At 40.0% G+C, this 20,965-nt stretch overlaps 4 protein-coding genes across 7 annotated transcripts; 2 read left to right on the top strand and 2 right to left on the bottom strand.

The window, feature by feature from the left end:
- Positions 1-90: 90 nt before the first annotated feature.
- rpusd2 (RNA pseudouridine synthase domain containing 2) lies at positions 91-2,467 on the bottom strand. The gene is made up of 3 exons (XM_010734145.3): positions 1,787-2,467; positions 1,369-1,665; positions 91-1,268 (listed from the first exon to the last, which is right to left on the bottom strand). The coding sequence occupies exons 1-3, from the start codon at positions 2,375-2,377 to the stop codon at positions 459-461; spliced, it is 1,698 nt and encodes a 565-aa protein (XP_010732447.3). The 5' UTR covers positions 2,378-2,467; the 3' UTR covers positions 91-458.
- A 930-nt stretch (positions 2,468-3,397) lies between these two features.
- Positions 3,398-7,508, bottom strand: pcmtl (l-isoaspartyl protein carboxyl methyltransferase, like). 3 transcript variants are annotated; one of them, XM_010734141.3, is made up of 10 exons: positions 7,460-7,508; positions 7,060-7,114; positions 6,655-6,790; positions 5,409-5,513; positions 5,247-5,278; positions 5,055-5,159; positions 4,847-4,967; positions 4,668-4,753; positions 4,228-4,397; positions 3,398-3,980 (listed from the first exon to the last, which is right to left on the bottom strand). In XM_010734141.3, the coding sequence occupies exons 3-10, from the start codon at positions 6,770-6,772 to the stop codon at positions 3,944-3,946; spliced, it is 774 nt and encodes a 257-aa protein (XP_010732443.3). In that variant the 5' UTR covers positions 6,773-6,790; positions 7,060-7,114; positions 7,460-7,508; the 3' UTR covers positions 3,398-3,943. The 3 variants fall into 3 exon arrangements, with proteins under 3 accessions (XP_010732443.3, XP_027130963.1, XP_027130962.1); XM_027275162.1 differs by lacking the exon at positions 7,460-7,508 and having other exon boundaries at positions 3,398-4,016; positions 7,060-7,201; XM_027275161.1 differs by lacking the exon at positions 7,460-7,508 and having other exon boundaries at positions 7,019-7,170.
- ccdc32 (coiled-coil domain containing 32) lies at positions 7,209-10,620 on the top strand. The gene is made up of 4 exons (XM_010734140.3): positions 7,209-7,334; positions 7,497-7,761; positions 9,442-9,595; positions 9,808-10,620. Exons 2-4 carry the CDS (start codon positions 7,506-7,508, stop codon positions 9,995-9,997), a joined length of 600 nt encoding a protein of 199 aa, XP_010732442.3. The 5' UTR covers positions 7,209-7,334; positions 7,497-7,505; the 3' UTR covers positions 9,998-10,620.
- A 5,774-nt stretch (positions 10,621-16,394) lies between these two features.
- Positions 16,395-20,070, top strand: prlh2r (prolactin releasing hormone 2 receptor). 2 transcript variants are annotated; one of them, XM_027275173.1, is made up of 3 exons: positions 16,395-16,503; positions 17,782-18,698; positions 19,529-20,070. In XM_027275173.1, the coding sequence occupies exons 2-3, from the start codon at positions 17,784-17,786 to the stop codon at positions 19,856-19,858; spliced, it is 1,245 nt and encodes a 414-aa protein (XP_027130974.1). In that variant the 5' UTR covers positions 16,395-16,503; positions 17,782-17,783; the 3' UTR covers positions 19,859-20,070. The 2 variants fall into 2 exon arrangements, with proteins under 2 accessions (XP_027130974.1, XP_010732488.3); XM_010734186.3 differs by lacking the exon at positions 16,395-16,503 and having other exon boundaries at positions 17,585-18,698.
- Positions 20,071-20,965: the final 895 nt, after the last annotated feature.

The following is a 20,965-nucleotide window of genomic DNA, read 5'->3' as shown; positions in this document are numbered from 1 at the left end:
ATTATAAAGGTCACAACCACTACGATGTACAGGTGTCAATGTTGTTAATTTTTCACAAAACTGAAATAAAACATTTATTTTCCTGCAGACTTTGGACTTCAATTTATTTCAAATCTTGGTTGGAGTCCCAGACGGATTACAGGCTTAAAGGATGAAATTAAATTAAAACTATTTTCTCGACATAAAAACAGTTTTCACAAAGTAAAATGAGAATTCATATTTGAGTTTAAGGGGATAAACAGCTTGGAGCCAAAGGAAAATCATATTCTGGTGGAAATAGCATATACTTAAAAAGATTATGGCGTTTTATGCCGCCTTCGGAAGTTGCTCAAGAATTATCACAGCAAAATCAAAAAACTGCCTCAGAGCAAAACCTCTTAAATATTTCTGCTCATACTTTTAAATGTCTGCAAAACATGCATGAAGGCAGTGACCTAAGAGTCATCGGCGGTCTTCATCTAATCAGTTTCCGTCCAGTCCTCTTTGGCCCAATCGGGTAAACGTGTAGAGTATTCAAAATCAGGTCCTTTGTAGCGTAACGCATGGAGATACATGATGAGCTCCTTCTCTGTGGGATCTGGTCGCACAAGCTTACATTCACTGCACAGGTGGTCTCTGTTCCCTGGAGGACTTTTATGAGTCGTGTCAGTTATTTCTGTTTGACTTCCGTTGGATTTGATTGGAGGTTTGAGTGAGGTAATGTCAGTGTTCAGGTCTGTGCAGCTCTGACTTGCTTTATTCACCGTCTCACTGCTTGTCGTCTCCTGTGTCTGATGACTTTCTTCACTTTTCTTAGGTTCAGAGGTTTCTTCTAATCCATCTGCTTTCTCAGACGTCTTGCTTTTCTCTGCTTCTTGTTCAATCCTAATCCCATCATCTGGAATATCCAACAGGTGAAGGCTTTCCTTAGAGCGATGTTCCTCTACCAGAGCCTGCAGCAGCTCCTCATTACTCTTTCCTACCAGTCCCCCCTTACCCATGTCAGGACCCCAGACTGAAGACCCATAGATGGGATCATTGAGGATAGGGAAGCCCAGGTATTGGAGGTGAACCCTGATCTGGTGTGTACGGCCAGTCAGGGGCAAACAGCGAACAACACTGGTTTTACCGTTAAAGCTAAGTCTCTGGAAGACGGTCCTGCACTCCTTTCCTTTCGGGTTAACTCGACAGAGCCCGATTTTAAAGGAAACGACCAGGATGGGCTCTTCACAGATCAGCTCACCTTCTGGAAACTCCCCGTGTACTCGGCACACATACTCTTTTTCAAGCTGTTGGAAAGCACAAAGTATACACACAAAGATGATACACACTACAGAATAAAATCTTTTTTTTTAGTGAAAACTTAAAACCACGCCAACCTGAACATACCTGCCTGTCTCGCACCAACTGGTCCAGTTTCTGTGAGGTCTCCAGTGTCCTGGCAAACAGCAGCACTCCCGAGGTGAGCCTGTCCAGTCTGTGGACCGTGTGGAGCTCAGAGATGCCCCGCTCATTGCCCAGGATGAAAATCACTGTGTTGTGGCGGAAGCGCCCACATGGGTGGACCGGGATGGAGGCGGGTTTGTCGACCACAAGCACTTCGCCATCATCCGCCAGAATCTCCAAGGGTCGGCCGACTACAGGGGGCTCGTGGCGGTGCACGGTGTTCCTCATGTGGTCATTATTCTGTAGGGAAGATTGCATCACATAACATGTCTTAATCCACCAGATTAGAGTATCGAGATAAAGTTTTTAATATCAAGAAACACCTCAGACATAAAGTCAAACATGTACAGGTGACACTGACCCTGAGCACCACAGACAGGTCCTCCACGATGGTCTCATTCAGCCGGATGCGACCCTCTTTGGCAGCCCTCTGGTAATACTCTATGGACTCGGATCTGAACTCAGTCTTGAAGACCTCCAGGAGGGTCTTCCCAACCCACCGACCTTTGCAGTAAGTTTTAAAGTCAAAGTAGTACGGACACACTTTGCGCAGGCCACCTTCAAAGTAGTAGGAGGTCTCGTCGAAGTGTTCCTGGTTGAAGCTGACCCCGGGGTTCCGCTTCTGCGGCGGGGGGACGTATCTCTCGCCCGGACGCTGTTTCTTCCCTCCCGTCCCTCTGCGCCTCTTCCCCTGGCCGCTTGTCTCAGGTCGATCCGGCTCTTCGCTTTTGCGTTTCCCGGTTTCTGACGCCTGCTTCACCTCCACCGGGGTTGCCTCAGCGGCGACGGCTGCCTGCTCCATCGTCAAGCTGCTCTGCTGACACCGAAACTGACGATAAACTTTACAAGACGAGCTGATGTGGTGTGTTATTTTATTAATTACACATCTGTTAACCGGTCTCGAGAGCACATTACATCTAAACAGACCTCTAACCGCCGAGCTCACGTGCATTAGAGGGCTTTCTCGTTACAGGCGCGCCGTGATGACGTCAAAGTGTAGTCCAATCAGGACTACGTGTAGTTCAAACCGTCAAACCATACAGTCTCTTCTTCTTTTAAATATATTTTTAAGTGCACATCACCTCATTAACGTGGCATTATCGCAATAAATCGTCAATAATGATTATTTAGTTTGATTTGATGCTACATCATGTGGATGGCAGCACTCTGTATTAGGTGTTAGAAGATTATGCCAGTGTAAATAAACTAATATGAGGCTGTGGAAGTGCAGTCCCTCAAACGTCCACTTGAGGCTGGTTACAGAACAAGTCAATCTCCGTAAGTCCCCATGTTAAAATGTCCAACTTCACAGCAGAAATAAACATGTTTACAGCCTGCTACAAAAAAAACAAAAAACAGTTTTGGTCTCTATAGCTAATTACTTTGATCATGACAACTGTACTGCGTCTGATTTTTTAAAAACTCATGTTAAAATTATATTAAGGCTTAAAGTTATGCATAATTATCAACATGGACGCTTTGATTGACAGGTAGGTGCTGTTACAGATTGTTTGAGCACCCAGGCATCATTCAGCCAGCCTCAGATCCTCATCATTTTTAGAAGCGGCAGAGGCAGGACTACCCAATGCAGTGGCTACTTGCACAGATTTTGAGTTTTTCAGAAACTGATGGATGATGCAAATGCAAATTCAGTGAAAGAGGACATGTAGTGCCTGAAGATATTAAAGTCTCATTCTAAGGTATCAAAAACCTGATTTTCAGGTGATTATACACAATTGTTATATTACATTTCTACCATATTCTGTAAAGCATCCTCTAAATCTGCCACTGGACCTTGAAATAATGATGTCTCCTTCTGCAGACGATAACATTTTCTTGTTTTTGATTAGAAGATTATTAAATTCTGTCTCATACTCTCATTTAAAAATATGAAACATTCCTTCCTTGTTCTTCCTGTAGCTCTCCCTGACCCTTAACATTAATATTCAGTAGAAAAAATAAGACAATGGTATCCAGTTAGTAGATTTTATTGATAAAGTCTACACAAGATTCAGTATTTGTGTAGATTCAAAAAAATTAAGTGCTCAATGAATCATTTTTGGCACAATGTATTACCTGCTCTACAGTAACAAAATGTTAATAGGACATATCCTACACATACAGTATATGAAGCTAGTAAGAAGAAGTTATTACTCCAAAATATATATTGCTTTGTTAATTTGATGAATTCATTTAGATTTCTTGGCTTGTACAAATTCAAATTCACCATTCATCTAGATTTTCCACAACACCTACCTGTAGGTCTTTTTCTCATTGCTGAACGTCACTAACTTATCCATAAATAATGCAGCGAATTACTTAAACTGACTTCAAAGATTCTGGGGGTAAAGTCATCAGTCCAGCGGTGGTTACTCATTAAGTCACTCACTGATTTAGCACTCTTGGAAGACAATCTGGTCGGGCAAACAGAACGAGATCCTCCTTGTACGTTGCTAGGTGACAACCCAGCGGGGAAGGTGGCCATTAAGTCTGGGACTCAGTGAAGCCACGAGGAGTGCTATGGGGCCCCGGAGATGCAGCACCAACGCCACCTCCTGCAGGGGCAACCACACTGCAGTCAGAGCTCACCTCTGGGAAGAGATGGATAGCATGGATATGATCAGGAACAAGCTACAGGATGTAGGTGGATGTGACTCATAACTGCATAAAACACACAAGATTACAGGCACCTGATGGAGGTAATGCTCAAAAATGGTGTGCATGTTTTTGTCAGTATATAGTGTTTTTCCTTTACTGATTTTGGGATTAAAATGATAGATTATAGGTGTTTTCATGCAATACCCAGGCCACTGGCGTCTCTTGTCAGTGAGGGGGACATAAACCACTCCCATCAAAGCTTTCTTGAGAAAGGTCCCATCACCCTGCCGATCATACTGTTCTAACACCTGACTGCCACCATCGGGCCCCACTGGGAGAACCAACCGCCCACCAGGCTTCAACTGCTCCAAGAGCTTTAACAGACAGAGGAGAGAAAACAGAAATTTTACATGATGTGAAGTTCAAGAGGTACAGTGAGTCAGTGTAGTCCTACGGCTCAGTTTTCCTCACAGCTTTCAGCACTTTAGAAAATTATTTTTAGAGACCTCTGACTGTTTAAGATTCACTTGACTACTGTAGATATACTGCAATATGTTTTAACCTTAACTCATTGAGTGCACTGTTTCTCTTATTCTAAGTCTTCCCTATTCTATTTTCACAAGAGTAAAAGCAAATGTCCTTACAGCTTTAGGAATAGTAGCTGCAGCTGCACCAACATGAATGGCATCATATGGTGCTCCGTCCGGGAAGCCGAGCCTTCCGTCTCCCACTGTGGACAGAGAGGTGTGACTTTTATAGTCTTTTATAACTGTGCAACATTTAAACTTGAAAAGTGGCATGACTCTGACGCATCCTGACTCACCTACAAGTTTGATTCGCCCAGAGGTAAGCAGTTCTGGATCGTCAGCTTGCACATTTTTTATCGACATTTGAACCAGTTCCTCAATGTGTTCAATGCCAACCACTCTACCGCTGGGTCCTGTCTACAAACAACAGAAAAATTCAGCTATTGCACTGAAAAACAGCAAGTCAGTAACGTGTATGGTAAGAAATATTTATATAGAATTTACCATCCTTGCAAAGCAGGCAGTGAGATATCCACTTCCTGAACCCACATCTAAAGCAGATGCCCCTTCAGTTAGTTTGTCACTTAACAGCTCCAAAGCATGTGCATGCTGCCAAAAAACATCATAAATGTTCATAAATTTTATAGCTCATCCTAAAATATGTGCTCACATCTCAGTTCAGTGTATGTTACTCACCATGTGGGGTGCACTGATGGTCGCCCTGTAGCCTGCAATAAGGATATCACAACACAGATTCACTGTGCTCTTGAAACAGCCATTACACTACGGTATTCACTCAAATATGTGTTACCATACTGAGGGACAAGTGCATGTATAAAGAGTGACTGGAATGAATACCTATGGACTGAGGGGAGTCTGCATAAGGATAGTATGTGGAGTAGAGCCCTCTGTCTGTAGCCAGCATGGCATCAAACACTCGGTCGTTACGGATCACACCATGATCTGGAGGAGAAAAGACAAGTCAAGTGACACTGAACTGAGCTGGAAAATTAATGTGTGCAGGATGAGCCGTGTGACGTTTAAGTCTTTTTCCCCATTGATTTGTGTTTCCCTTCATATTTTTCAACATGAAGGGTTTTAATTTTCCATTACACATTTAAATATAAACGTTTGCATTTCAGCTTTAAAGTTAGGCACTTTCCTATTTTTCATTTGAGTTTCACTTTGTGTCTGCGTGGGTTCACTCCAGGTACTCCGGCTTCCTCCCACAATCCAAAGACATGTACTAAATAGGTAAATCAGTGACACAAACTTGCAAAGCGTAGGTGTGAATGTGAATGGCTGTTTGTTTCCCTGTGATGAACTGGCAACTTGTCCAGGATGTACGCCGCCTCTCATCCTAAGTCAGCTGGGATGATAAGTGGTTACAGAAAATGGATGGACAGATGGAGTTTCATTTTCCAATTTTAAATGGCCATTTCACAGTATCCATTTGTCATTTCAATATCTAGTTTTTGAAGAAAACATGTAAATATGCCAGTATATGTCAGCAATACAAAATAATACTATATTATTTTCATTTTTTTCCATGTAATTTAAATTTTGTGTTAAATTATCCTCCACATTTCTTTCAGTGAAGTCATTAATGCACACAACCCACATGACCCATATTATTATTTATATCATGGTCACTTTCTTTTGTAATATTATTTATATTATGATCACTACTCTTGCAATAATATTATTATTTGCATCACGGTCACTTTCTTCTTAGCAATATTTCTTACACTATGGTCACTTTACATTACAATACTCTTTTTATATATCATGCCATTTTTTATCCTCAGTACTTGTCTGTTTTGAAGGTTGATTGTTTTTCGTGTTCATTGTGTAGGTTATAGATATTTCTGTCTGTTTATTGTGTTTTTTTGTGTGTGCCTTTTCTACTTTTTTCTAATTATGTAGTGTATGCTACACTTTCCTCTGCTGCTGTAACAAGTAAATTTCCCCGTGGTAGGATTAATAAAGCATATCTAATCTAATCTAATCTATGACTGTAGACATTTTTAAAGCATAAAACCATCATCTGTCACACTCAAATTATTTGTGAGAAATATCAAAGTCCCTGACATCAGCCCATTACCCCTCAGTCTGCTGATGAGCTCTGGATGTGTTTTGCCGCTGGACATCCACGCCATGGTCCGGGACAGCAGCAAACCCATGGGTACTGCCACTACTGCCAGACGCAACGCTGCTCGCATCTCCTACACTGGATCTCCCTGCAGTGACATGACGAGTGCAACACACATAACTATGACATGCATTGAATAGTCTGATGTGGCATTGAATGTGACAGCTTTGAGCTAAACGTGGTAAATAAATTATTCACGTGTGAAATTGAAGCGAGCGAGTCGGTTAACAGCTGTCATAACAAGTTAACGTCACACTATGAACAGATAATATCGCCACACAGTTGTGTGAGCTCTTCAAACAGGCACAAAACTCACGAATAAAAACAACTGAGCAGAGGTCAGCAGAGCTTGTTTACCTTCTCAGTCCGCCACCTTCCTTTCTTCCAGCTGAGACACAAACGTCCACAGCGCCTGGCCAATTAGATGCGTCCGCTCCAACGTGAAGCCGTAAGGAACCAATCACATCGCGAAGCAGGTTTGATGGACAGTCAAAGCGTCCAATCACATCACCGTAAAATAAGGAAGCGGACAGGCGTTAGTTTAAAGATTGTACTATCATGGACACAGATAGCTAGCGAGGCTAATCCTCATTCTTTAAATTTTTACATTATCTGGTGAGATTTCTGCACAGGTAAGACAAATCCGGCTTGTATCACGATGGAAAAACGTTTTAAACGCACAACAATAGGCAACACACTTGGTTAGACTGCACTTTAGCTGCAGTATGTTGATGAAGATGAAGCTCTGATTGCTAACCCGCTGTTGGAAACTGATGTTGACATCTGTTCGTCAGTGCACCGCGATGGTTGACGACTTCGAGGGTCAGGAGGTCCGGTCCAGCGGGGAGCTGTGGTCCGAAATCTGCTCCAGTCTGCCGGAGGTGCGAGCTGAGGCAGCTCCGGAGAACAACACCGAGTTTAAAGACTCCTTCCTGCCTGCGGCACAGGTCGGGGTGCAGGTTGTCAATGGACAGACAAATGGGACAAACGCCAGCTCCAGTACCAGCAGCGCCAAGTGGGAACCCATGGAGGACTCTGAGATCTACATAGCCAGTTTAGGTAGAGATCCTCCAGCCTCTTTCAGACTTTCCTGACTGTAGGCCTCATGGCACATTTAGCTTTCTTAACCCCCATCAACCTGATTATAACATCCATAAAACGTCATTCTCAGTCATGTTCAATGGGAGATCACATGCTTTATTTCCTTAATGTTTTCTTCTGCCTTCAGCCGTGTTGTATCTGAGGTTTGTTTAGGTTTCCCCACATGGGAGTCCATTGATTTGTCATTTTCTAACTTCAAGTCAAGTCAACTTTATTGTCAATGCTCCTATATGTACAGGACATACGGAGTATTGAAATGTCGTTTCCCTCTTATCCCAAACAGCATAAACATGAAATCTAAAATATAAGTAAAAGATGTAAAAATTAAATAAATAAAATAAAAATATACAAATCTACAAATATATACAAGCTAAAAGACATCAATATGGCACAGTGTAAACTGAGTTATTAGTATAATAAATATAAGTATGGTAATATGGCAGTATGGACAGGATTTGGCAACAAACGTATTTATAAATCACCCAAAATACTGGATAAACAACAGAACACTACAATGATCTTTTACAGAATACTATATCCACTCTGCAATAGGAAAAAGAAGTGCAGAGGACAGTTTCCCTCAGGAAATGGTTTAGTAGATTGTGAAGCCGGTGAGGTTTGCCTTGTAGGTGTGGTGCATAATGGTCTAAAAATTCATTAAATCTCTTTTCTGGATGTTTATTCCAGGTAAGGTGGCTCACCTCTGCTATAAAAATCTGTGGGGAAACCTGCAAGAGAGATTTAAGTGACCACAAATGAAACAAAAAACCCATAATGTTGAATGTTTTGTATTTTTTTATATATATAACTTAAAGGTCCAGTGTGTGAGATTAAGATGGCTCTATTTAGAGTATATGATAGATTTTTAGCTATCTATCTGTCCTGTATTCTTATTTCTGCAAATAAGAATTGTTATTTTATGTTATCCTAGAAGGAGCCTTTGATATCTGCAGATGCTGACGGTGTCTGCTATGTTGAACTGCAGCGTTTCTACAGTAGCTCAGAATGGACAAACTAAGAACTGTTTATAGATGGGGCCTTTTATGTTTTGCTGCCACTGTAGTTTTTTACTTCATACGTGGAACAGGAGGATTTGTCGAGAGGGGCTGCAATCTATACCACTAGATGTCACTAAATCCTTCACACTAATACTTTAAAGTTTTATATGTTCAGCATCGTCAAGATTACAGTGTATTAGATTGCATTTCTTTTGTTTTTTTTTACTACTAATAGTCATTTTGCATACCTAGTATCTCTGATTCATCACTAATAACTCTGACATAGCTGAAGAGAAAAAAAGTGTATTTTCATAATCAGTTATTAGGACATTTTAGACTAGACTAGATAGATTAGAAACTTGATTTGTTTGTGAAAACAATCCTCAAATTGAATGATGAATTGATAATAGTATATGACAGTATATGAAGAGCAGAAATGACAACACCACCTTGATAATGGCAAAATATACAAAATTTGGCGAGTAAGGCATGGTGTATTGAGAGACGTGTGTGTGTGTGTGGCTATATGTTCTCTGTCAAAGGTAGAAGTGGCTGCCTCTGATCCGCCATTCATAAATGTACATGAACATTTTGATTTAAGATTTAAAATAGTGTTTTTCTGGTCTACATTTTGGTGCAGAGAACCGCCTGAAGAAACTAAAGGGCCAGTCCAGTGATGTGACGTCCAGGGACATGTTGCGCTCCTTGTCTCAAGCTAAGAAAGAATGCTGGGATAGATTTCTGCACGACGCCCAGACCTCAGAGCTCTTCCAAGGCGGTGACATGGATGAGAGGTAGGATGGGAGGTAGATTATGCTGTTACACACACATACAGCAGCTTACTGACATTATATTATTTGTAACTTCAGATAGAATAACTCCATCTGATGTGCTGTAGTATCCTCCAAATATGCAAAAGGATATCATGTCTCCCGGAGGGGGGTTTAAATTGGGCCGCTCCTCATCTTAATACCTTTTTGACATTTTGTGTATCTCTCTTCCGCAGTGCTCTTGAACACTTTAAGAGGTGGCTGATTCCCGAGAAGGTGGCCATCAGCACAGAGGAGCTGGAGTATCTCCTGAGGCCGTCTCAGAGTAAGGAAGCAGCTGAACCAAACAAAACACAGAGCGAAGAGGAGACAGAGGGAGAGAAACACAACCCAGAGGAAGACGACGCTCACAGCCCAGAGAAATGAGTATTTCAATCACTAACTCTAAAAGAAGAACTCTTTCGCCGTGCATTTGGTAGGGGTGACTTCTTACCCCTCCCCCTGCTGCTCATTTTGAGCTGCGGGGGGAGTATTGTTAGTATTTTGGCCAAAGCTTTTGTTAACAATGGTCAAAGAGGCAATTATAGCCTGTCATCATCTTCTGTATCCCCAGCAACTGAGTGTTAATTACTTATTCAGTTGCACGTGTTTTGTCCTGTCTATTCATCTCTTCTGCAAATGACACCATGGAAAAAAATATAATAAAGACATGAAATTAGACTTGTTTTTCCTGTAACAGCAGAATGTGCATCTAGTTTATATACTGACTCCCATTATATTGGTTATAAGAATGGCTCTCTACTTTAAATACAAATGCAAAGGCTAATGAAGGACCACATGCGGTATCATGTTGTAAATTAGACCCTGATGACAGAAACAATGAATTATCTTGCAGAGACATTATTTTTCTGTTTTTTTTTAAATTGTAACATCTAGAGGAGGAATATATTCCTGAAAGTATTGTAACATAATGTGTAACATCTTTATTTTTGTTGTGTTTATTACTTGTGAAGTTTTACCCATGTTTCAATAAAGACAAGTAGAATGGGTACAGTTTATTTGTCTGTTTGTTATCTGAAACGAGGCACTGTTATAGCTAGATATCTGAACAACACGGGGCAGCTGTAGTTCATGTTGTCTAGTAATCACCGGTTCAATAACCAGCCAAGTTAAGGTGTCTTTTGAGCAAAATACTGAAACTCAAATTGCTGCCGATGGCTGTGACGTCAGTCTAAGTGCTTTGGATAGCTGTAGTGCTCCTGATGAGCAGATGCATTGCAACCTCTGCACTATGAATGTGTTTGTGAATGTGACAAGAGCTGTAAAAGCGATTTTGAGAAATAGAAATAAAATAAAATAAATAAAAGTCCATTACCATTTACATCTAAAATGCAATTATAACCAAACTGTGTATGTGCATTCTCTTTTATCTTGGTGTGAACCTTTCTTTGTTGAAAAGACCTTCGGAATAAGGACATATCTGCATATCTGACTGTTTAGAGTATATTTTGTTGTAATCATTTTGGGTCAGGGGAAAAGTAATGCATTATGTAAATGAAGGCCCTCACAGGTATACAATATAATAACAAACTAGGGTTAAGCTGAGTTGAAGTTAGGACTGAACTTAGTTATGAACTAAGAAACTGTCTGCAAAAACAAAGATCAGAACAGTTAAAGGAGTTATTTGTGGAAAGCAAAGGTGTCCATCTAATAACTGCTTTCTGCCAGCCAAGAGTGACACAAACTAGGGGCCAACTAACTAACTGTAACCAAAGATAGCCAATAGATTTTCAGAACATATTGAACCTTTAACATAACATATATATATTGGCATATTTTAGATATTTTTTAGGTATTTTTTTCTACTTGTTGACACTTCTATTCTGTCAGAAAGATGCCAGTGTACTGGAAACCAGCTGGCATGCAAGTCCTCTGTCATCAGATGACATTAATGGAGACAAAGTTCAGGAGTAATGGTTGCTACTGGCCTGTTGGCCTTCTCGGCACCATTGTTTGAAACTGAAAAAACGAAAGACACTGTAATACTTTTGGCTTTTCATATGTAAACATAACATTAAAAAGACATGTGGGAGTACTCCTTGGATTAATTGAGAGTCAATACAGGGAAAAAAAACAATAGTATTATCATTCAGTTAAATTTAAAATTTCAATTATTTTTTATTTATATAGTGCCAAATGCTACATACGCTATCTCATGACACTTTCCATATAGAACAGGTCTAGATTGCACACAATATTATTTACATAGACAGTTCCCACCATGAGCAACCACTTGGCGATGATGGTAAGGAAAATCTTCCTTTTAACAAACCTTATGTGCTATTTGTCCTGGTCATCCTTCAGATTCAGCAAAGACTGAATATTATAACCTCCACAAAGTAAAGATTTTTTGCAGGGCTGTTGCATTAAATTAGTTTCAGCAAGATTTATCTAATAATTTGGCAATGGAGTGTTATTCTGAATTAAATCAATTCCCCCTGGGAAAAGTAGAGTTCATTTGAATAACAGCAACCATGGCTTCATTCATCTAATGTTAATCAATTTCAGTTTCAGTTGGAGACCTGGACATGAAAACCTTTGGGAACCCCTTGATTAGCCAGCCAGTCTATCTTCTGAGACCCAGCGGACTAAAAGTGTGAAACCAATTGAATGAACACACGTAAAACAACGTTTGTTCTAATTTTTCTTTCAGGTGGAGAACAAATTCTGCCACTTCGCAGCTTGACATAATAAAGTGGACTTCATTTCACTTATTCTGGAGGATGAATATTACAATTCCCCAGCCTACTCTTAGCTAATTTCCGGTAATAGGAAAATAAAATGGACAAAATAAGACTTGGGGAAGACATGGGAAATCAGAGACTGCTGTGCCCACACTTTTACTAAGATTGGATCCACCACAACATCTCGGGTCAAGCCATAGCCCCAACAAGAAAGTCTGGATGAAAGCATAGGTGTGAGCCCTATCCTCATCCAAAAAAATCCACCTTTCAATGAGGTGACAAGGACACATACAGCACCTCTAGCGAGTGACCTTTACACCAAAAACACGAGACAGTCGATCCAGACAGGCTACAAAAGCAGGATCTAGCACGTGTGTGGTCATGCTGCCAGGTGAGCCTTCTATGCTCAGTTTGATCTCTTCAACAAAGAGTCATCTTTCAAGTCTGCTCTGCCTCCAGAGGACCGGCCACTAAGTCTCATCCACAGTGGATGTGAGAAGGATCCTCCTGCGAGGGAATATACGTAAGCTGCTGGGCCTGATTAAAATCCCTGGCTATATACTAAGAGCATGTGCCTGCCAGTTAACTGATGTTACTACTGACATCTACAACATATCAGTGTCACAGAGAGTGTTCCCACCTGCTTCAAGATAAGCCCTACAGCGTGTTGTTTACTGCCCTGTTGCATTCAACCCCATTCTTATGAAGTGCTTAGAGGTTCCCAGTCAGCCAGAAAGGATGCCATCTCCACTGCCCTCCACCTACCCCCCTGAACCTACATCAGAATGCTGTTTGATTGATTTCAGGTCAGCATTTAACACATCTCCCCCATGAAACTGGTTTCATCAAACTTAGACAAACTCTCCATACTCTAGTGCCCAAAACTGGAGACCCTCAGGGCTGTATGCTTAGCCCCATCCTGTTCACTGTGTACGCCCACTATTGCAATCCTCAAACATTCCTCAGACTCCAAACAGTGATGAGTGTTCATATCAGGAGGAGATAAACATCTTTGCAGAGTGCCGAGACAAAAACCCACTGCTCAGTGTCAGCAAACCCAAGGAACTGATTGATTTTAGGAAAAAGGAGGTGGAGACAGGTGAACTGATTTGGTCCTGAATGAGCATTACAAAGAAAGCAAAGGCTGAACTTCTTGTGGAAATGTAAGGTAACATTCCTGTGAAACAATGGAAACATTACAAACTAGTATAGTGCTCTACCCAGGACAGGAAGGCTCGGCAATGGGTGATTAAAACCAAAACGTCACTGGTATCTATCAAACATCAGTAATAACAGTGAGGTAAGGTGCACAGAGGCCAATGAATACTAAAAAACAATACTTATAGACAATACCCATAGAGCCTGTTCACCCTGTTGCTGTCTGACAAGTGATACAGAACAGAAGTCGTTGTATCACCAGATTAGAGAGCAACTTCTTTCCTCAGGCTCTGAAACTCCTAAACTCATCCTCTACACTCCACCGTCAGTAAATTACTCTCTCTTAAAGTTTTTTACATGAAACCTTCCTTTATACCTGTTATGCACATCACTATATCACTACCATTTTTTACACTCATTCCCACTATAACCAAAGTGTAGTTGTATTTGCACTATAGCTGTTATGAATATTACACTGATATGGCACATACTGTATAAATTCTTTTGTGTGTACATGTATATGGGTATATATATGCACAATGCAATTTATTTTTCCTTTTTATCCCTTCTTTTAGTGGTACCTAGATATAGTCTATCCAATGTATTGCCTGTTTTATTGTTTTATTCTATTAAATATTTTTTTTGTAATGTTTGTTTCGTATAGTGTGGACGGGGCTTCAACTGCATTTCATTGTGCAATCCTGTATTGTAAAATAACAATTTGAACCTTGAATTAACATTTTAGTGATTATATTGGTGACTTGCTAACTCTAGATTTGTGGTAATAGGTTAGTTGTGATGTCAAATAATAGTATGAAGCTCTGAATGGCAGGAAATTGAAATTTGATTGACACCCATGCTCGATTAAAATGTAATCACCACCTCTGTTGTTAATTAACAACCCCACCTGTGATGTCCCCTGAGAAAATGAGCTTAAGTAACCCTAAATGTCATCGCTATAATGACATATTTCACTTTGATGGTTAATCTTCAAATATAATCAGTCAAATAGTTCCTGACTAATTTTTGTATATATTAGTTTATATTTATAGAGCTTCCAAAGCTCAATCTTCTCTGTGTTATTTCCTGTCATACCGACAACCCGTATCAGGTTTTGGGTGATATCCTAGAAATCTGACACAAGTGACCCCAACTAGGATGCAGAAAATGACAAAAAGCAAGGACCATGACTTCTCTACCTCCAAAAGGACCCATTTTCATCAAGGATAAAACATCATGTTGATGAGCAAGATACCAAATGAGGCTTCAAGCTTACTGTGTTGGTAAACTGTAGGAGTGGAGCTACCTTTAGACCAGAATAATGTCGACTTTTCCTTTAGAAGTTGGGCTGCTTTATGCAACGTCCCTAGTAAAGCCTAGATATCTGGGAGTTGTATTTGTTGACACATGGGAGGTGTCGATTTATCAGAAAAGCTTATCCAGTACTACAGCATCCGCCATAAGACCCTGAGCTGGTACAGCACACTGTTTTATTACTTTGCAGATATTGCAGCGACAAACGGCTTGAGACAGCGTGAGAACCACCCAACCGTCTTGGAGGAGGCCCAGCTGTGTAGAGTCACTCTGGACAATGTTGTCCCCGTCAGTGTTGAGATCAGTACAAAGAAAAAAAAGGCATCCTATGAGACTGTTTGGATGACTGACAGTAAAAACACTCAGAAATGAATATTGATGACATTTAAATATGCATAAGTAATAAAAATGTAAATTGTATATACTGTACATGTAAATTCATTGATTTATTCTTGTTGTTTTTTTTTACTGGAGATCTTGGGCTATAACATGACACCAGTAAACATTTGCACAATGTTTGTAGTGGAAAATGAATAAAATGTGGAAATTTTCAACAAAAAAATGTTTTTGGTTGTATAATTATGTATAATGCATACATTTTTTAAATTTTATTCTATGTGTTCAAAGGCAGCAGTAATAGGAAATGACTAAACTGACATGAAACATTTCAGATTTCATGACCATGGTGATAAGTAAGACTACTGTTCGAAATCAGGAAATTTCTCTGTAACTTTATGAACAGTTTGGCTCTATTAAAACAAACTTGAATTTAATCGCAAAAGAACGTATTGGTTATTGCAACTTAACATAAAATTAATAATAAAATAATGATAAAACTCCTTTACCAAACCTTAATATTTTTCATGTCCTCCAGGTCATTGACATTTTCATTATCATCACAATCAGCCCTCTGTTCAATTTCAAGTAGCCCAGTGCTAATGAGTTTCACACTGGATTACCCTTCACTGATACACACTTGATGAATCACACAGTCACACTAGTCTTTTTGTACCTCTGGCACCAAGACATTTCACAGTTTTGAAATTAGTTTTACTTTTATGAATATTTAGGATTTGTACCACTGGAGAGAGATCATGGTTTGTCCCCTAATTGTTAAATTTTTGCTCTGTTCCCTGATGCTGGTTTCTGGGTGTGTGTTTTTTTTTTACAAAGTGTCCTTGTTACAAAGAATTGCACAACTGGAAATTTGACATACAGCACTGAAAATGATTCAGGGATGGGCACGGACTACCCGAGACAAGAACCTTTAGTCAGCGTGGGAGAAATTATATGAAAACAAGAAAATATATAATGTAAAATGTGTCAGGATCACTTTAAATTGACTATATAAACCTGCAGACACATTAGAAGTCCCTAAAGGAAAATTATGTCCATGGCAGACAAAAGATATCATAAAACAGGGCATGGTTGTTATAGTTCCCAAGAGAAATATCAGTGGAGATTATAACGATTGTTCATTGTTCATGAGCGTGGTTGTCTTTTTTCTTATCATACTGGAGGTGACTCACTCTCATGAACAGACACTGTATGCTGTGAGAGAGAGAGAGAAAGAAAGAGCGCACTTCTTCATTCTGAATCTGAGCGGACTGCAGTGAAGAGGTGAGGCTGCACAATAGTGGGACTCCCTACAGACAGAAGACACAAACAGGTGCTGGATTGGTCAAGTCAATTAAAAAATGTCAGCATCTTTCTGAGGTATTATCTCTTTTAATTTCTACTTTTTTGAAAATTCATGCACTCTGATAACTTAAATTTGCATTATATTATTTCTAACGGAAGAAATTATTGTTTAATAATAAGACTGAGATGTATTTTGTGTATTAAGAACTTAAAAATGCTTTTCAAGACTATTTTTTAAAAGAGCAGTTTGTCTATTATGTGCTAATCAATGTATCATTAATAAGTTCAGGTCAGCGAGGCAACGAGCTGTTTCTGCATGAGAAGAGCACAATTTAACCAATATTTCTTTGCAAATTCAGATAAAGTAGTGAGAGAAATACAGTAACATTATGATAAACGCTGTGGTTAGGAGGTCTTGCTCGGCTTAAGTGGGTCATTAATAAGCACTTATTCATGCTCTACTGTGGGTCAGTGAATGTTTTTTATTTACAGATTTGATGATAAAGATTTGTTTAATCCGATAGGATTAATCTTGTAGATACTGATTGTTTGTCATTTATGTAGATACATAGTGTAATTAGTTGTTTTGTTATGAGGACAAAAACGTCAGATGCCATCCATCTCAAAATATATTAATTTAGAAGACAGATGTTATTTATCGTCATCTTATTGTGCAAATAATAAGATGAAAATCTACTCAAACTCTCTTCATTCTCTTTATGTTGTTTTCTTTAATGAACCAAATCTTTAAGTCACAGACATGAGAAACTGATGCCTTTTCTAAGTCGCTGTGCAAAATGTGGAGCAAATCAGCCCATGCCCATTTTCAAGCCTTCTCATGACATCTGATTGCACTGTGCCAGACGATGAGTATGTCTTTTTGCTCAGAAAAAACTGACTCGTTGAACTAAATGTTGATTACATTTACATATGTTTCAGCAGATGATCAGGTTGACAGTCTCTGAGATTCAGTTTGACCCTAAAGGTGTTTTTTTATGTTTATCGAAATATGACAAAGAGTCAGATGTCAGATGGAAAAGAGATGAGAAGAGAGAAATAAGGTGAAAGATGCAGAGTGAAGAGGAGAGGAGGATCAGATGTTGTCATGATGATGAAAGTAAGGATGGTTCATTGTTGTGGGAGACTATCTCAGCTTTTTAATGAGACTGAGATTTTTGAAGTAGGTCACTAATTATTTTATCCAAACATGATGTTAATATCACTTTGGGTTCAATCAATAGTTGTATGTATTATGAAGATAAATCCTCGGGTAAATATTAGACTCACATATGCAACAGGTTATTTGGTTTGATTTCATTCTAAATGGTTTGTTATTCACTCTGACTTCTGCAGCTATGGACTGGGAGAAGTCACTGAACCGATCCGGGGTGAACTCTTCTACTCCGGCCTCTTCTTCATCTCCATCCATGTCTGACTCTTCATCCACCTTCTCTTCCTCCTGCTGCAACTCCTCTCAACCCGTCTTCTTGACTTCTTCACTCTCAGCCAATGCTTTTTCTGGCCTGGACCTCCTTTATGACCTGAAGCTCATCTTTATTCCTCTCTACTCGGTCGTCGTCCTGGTTGCCTGCTCCGGTAACCTCCTCCTGCTATTTCTCATCTGGCACAACAAGAAAAGACACAATACCACAAATTTCCTCATTAGTAACCTGGCGCTTGTTGACCTGGTCATGTGCATCTTCTGCGTCCCTTTGACTGCGTCCTACGCTTTTGACCAGCGTGGATGGGTATTTGGCCCCTACATGTGTCATTTTGTCACTGTAATGCAGTCAGCAGCTGTCTTCGCAGCAGTCCTGTCCCTCATGGCCATCGCAGTGGATCGGTACGTGGTTGTGGCTTATCCCATCCGCAAAAGAGCAGGGTGCCAATTTTGCTTGGGTCTGGTGACCCTGATCTGGCTGTCTTCTCTGGCTTTATCCACACCTACAGCACTACACACAGTTTACCTGGACCTGCAGGCTGCAGGGCTGCAGATGGCCGTGTGTGAGGAGTTCTGGGATGGCCAAGAGCAAAGCCGCCTCATCTACTCCTGTTTCATCCTCCTATTCTCCTACTTCGTCCCTCTGTTTGCTGTCTCTATTTCCTACTGTGCTATATCCTATCAGCTAAAGCAGAGGATCACGTCGGATTTGACGGCGTGTCCAGAGATGAGATCTGCAAGGACTGCATGGGGCAGAAGGAGGAGGAAGACCTTCTGCCTGCTGCTGGTGTCCGTCCTCTGTTTCGCCTTCTCATGGCTCCCCTTACAGGTACATGAGAGACTGATTAATTGCTTTCTTGCAAGAGTTTGGGTTAGTGATTGTCACAATGATTCTCCCTGAGCTGTCCAACGACTCACACAGTTTGATCTAGAGAGACAAAGGCAATGCAGAGACCATCGCAATCAACCAGTCCTCTCCCCACTGTGCACACCATCACAATATAGAGGAGGAGAGGTGTGAGGCGTGCTCATGTCAGTCTTGACTAATAATTTTCTTTGCCTCTGTAAGTCTGAGATGATATGTGGTTATTGGTTCAGAGACTAGGTGGTTATTGTTAGAATAACCTTCTGGGGAGGTGTTCAAGAATATCTGGGATATAAGGCAGACAAGAAGAATTAGGGTTAGATGAGAAGACACTGGAGCCAGCAGCTGGTTGGCCTAGCTTAGGAGAAAGAATGGAAACAGGAGGAAATTACAAAATCCACCTGCTGGCACTTCAAAATCTCAATTATTAACAAGTTATATCTTTATATTTGATCTCTTTTGTTTCATCCATGCAGATTTATAGTGGTTATGAGTTGACTTTAAGTGGTCTTGTAGTCAATGTTTTTGTTTTTTTTGCAGACAGCAGCATTATAATACAGTATTTACTATACAGATATGATGATGGTGATGGTAATATTTATATTTTAAATCTCTGCAAGAAAGCGAGAAATCTTCAGACTGAAACGAACATTTAAATGAACAAAGCGTAATTTATATCTTGCTTAACATTGAACTAGTCCTTTAAAATAATAAATTCCTAAAGGAATCAATTCTTCAAATTATTACCAAATGATTTGGATGAATGCTTTTGCTAACACAGTTTAACTTTACAGGTGGTGAATCTGATCCGTGACGTGGACACAGACTTCTCCATCTTGGGCAAGAGTTACGTGAACATCATCCAAGTGTCGAGCCACCTGTTAGCCATGAGCTCCGCCTGCTACAACCCTTTCATTTACGCCTCATTGCACAACAAATTCCTGTCCTGCCTGTGTCACCACTTCCTGTCCCGGAGGAGAGGAAAAGGAAAGGATAGAGGTCAGGGGTCAAGCATCCTAACAATGTCACACAGAGTGCCGCGCTTTCACACCTCCACCATTGTGGCAGATTTACCGGGTGCTGCTGTAAATAATGTCGGTCCTCAAGACCTCAACTACTCTTAAATTGTTGTTTCAGTTGAGCAGGCACAAACGACGTATCCATCGGTCTTTTCTTCTGCTCAGTTGGATTAAAATTGACACTTGGTATCTTCTTCACTTCACATGTAATATGAATCTTGTCAGCCTTCGTGCTGACAGAAGCTGAGTGAATTCACAGCGAAGTTACAGCCACACTCTGTACAGCTGGTCATCATCACAAACAAAAAAAATACACACCAGCTCTGCCTTTCTAACCGTATTTAGTCTGATTTAATTTGCTATATGTGTGTAATGATTTAAATTGTAAATATATAGATATTTATGTACTCAAAGTCTATTCAGCACTGAAAAACATGCTGCTGTGAGCTTAAACATATATTTTAGACTGATCTTGCTCCTGTTTTTTAATCTAATTTGTTGTACATATTCATATTCATGTAAATGTCTAATACTGTACATCAACTTTATGGCATATTTCTGTACATAATCTAATGATACAACCCCATATGCATCAATAAGGAAAACAACAACCCATTCTCCTTTGGTCTCCCCACCTCCAACCTCTCAGACCTCAACAATAAATCCACAGTATAGCACACAACCCCCTCAACTCATCCTTCATGCTGCTCCAATCCGGTCGCAGATACAGGTCCCTGGGCTGGAAATGGGCATGCTACGACAGGAGTTTTAGCATCTCTTTACAAAACACCCCAGTAACTGCCAATGCAAGGTATACGTATGAGAAACGGGTGAAAAACGTGCTATACTGAATGTTTATTTTTGGGTTTGTGTTGCGGTGTTTAATGTATCTGTGTATTTGTGAATTTATGTGAGCATTTGTACAGACTGTGGCAACAAATGTCCTTTCAAGGACAATAAAGTATCTGTCTTATTTCTTTTAACTTTAACTGCTAGAATATTTGTACATGTGTATTACGTGTGTAATATTAGATACGTTTTGTGGAATATCACTTAATAAACATGTTTATTTAAACCATCTTTCCCTCTCCATTTATTTAATGTTGTTTTAGGGATAAAATAAGGACATGAAGAGTTTCTGAGACAAATGAATAATGTGTTTCAATCAGTCAGTTTGGCCTTGAATGCTCTTCATACTTTCTGCTGCAGCTG

The sequence above is a fragment of the Larimichthys crocea genome, chromosome XXIV (assembly GCF_000972845.2).
Source record: "Larimichthys crocea isolate SSNF chromosome XXIV, L_crocea_2.0, whole genome shotgun sequence".
Classification (NCBI taxonomy): Eukaryota; Metazoa; Chordata; class Actinopteri; family Sciaenidae; genus Larimichthys; species Larimichthys crocea.
The sequence above is the reverse complement of the archived record's forward strand: the minus strand, read 5'-3'. Positions and strand labels throughout refer to the sequence as shown.

What these genes read in the sequence shown, in the direction of transcription:
- rpusd2 (XM_010734145.3), bottom strand. Translation starts at nt 2,377, where the DNA reads ATGCACGTGAGCTCGGCGGTTAGAGGTCTGTTTAGATGTAATGTGCTC. An exon ending in ACCTGTCTGTGGTGCTCAGG is followed by an intron (nt 1,666 to 1,786) that starts GTCAGTGTCACC and finishes TCTTCCCTACAG; the next exon opens with AATAATGACCACATGAGGAA. An exon ending in AGTTGGTGCGAGACAGGCAG is followed by an intron (nt 1,269 to 1,368) that starts GTATGTTCAGGT and finishes GCTTTCCAACAG; the next exon opens with CTTGAAAAAGAGTATGTGTG.
- pcmtl (XM_010734141.3), bottom strand. Translation starts at nt 6,772, where the DNA reads ATGCGAGCAGCGTTGCGTCTGGCAGTAGTGGCAGTACCCATGGGTTTG. An exon ending in GCTCATCAGCAGACTGAGGG is followed by an intron (nt 5,514 to 6,654) that starts GTAATGGGCTGA and finishes TTTCTCCTCCAG; the next exon opens with ATCATGGTGTGATCCGTAAC. An exon ending in AAGAGACGCCAGTGGCCTGG is followed by an intron (nt 3,981 to 4,227) that starts GTATTGCATGAA and finishes TTGCCCCTGCAG; the next exon opens with GAGGTGGCGTTGGTGCTGCA.
- ccdc32 (XM_010734140.3), top strand. Translation starts at nt 7,506, where the DNA reads ATGGTTGACGACTTCGAGGGTCAGGAGGTCCGGTCCAGCGGGGAGCTG. An exon ending in GATCTACATAGCCAGTTTAG is followed by an intron (nt 7,762 to 9,441) that starts GTAGAGATCCTC and finishes ATTTTGGTGCAG; the next exon opens with AGAACCGCCTGAAGAAACTA. An exon ending in GGCGGTGACATGGATGAGAG is followed by an intron (nt 9,596 to 9,807) that starts GTAGGATGGGAG and finishes TCTCTTCCGCAG; the next exon opens with TGCTCTTGAACACTTTAAGA.
- prlh2r (XM_010734186.3), top strand. Translation starts at nt 17,718, where the DNA reads ATGCAACAGGTTATTTGGTTTGATTTCATTCTAAATGGTTTGTTATTC. An exon ending in TCTCATGGCTCCCCTTACAG is followed by an intron (nt 18,699 to 19,528) that starts GTACATGAGAGA and finishes TTAACTTTACAG; the next exon opens with GTGGTGAATCTGATCCGTGA.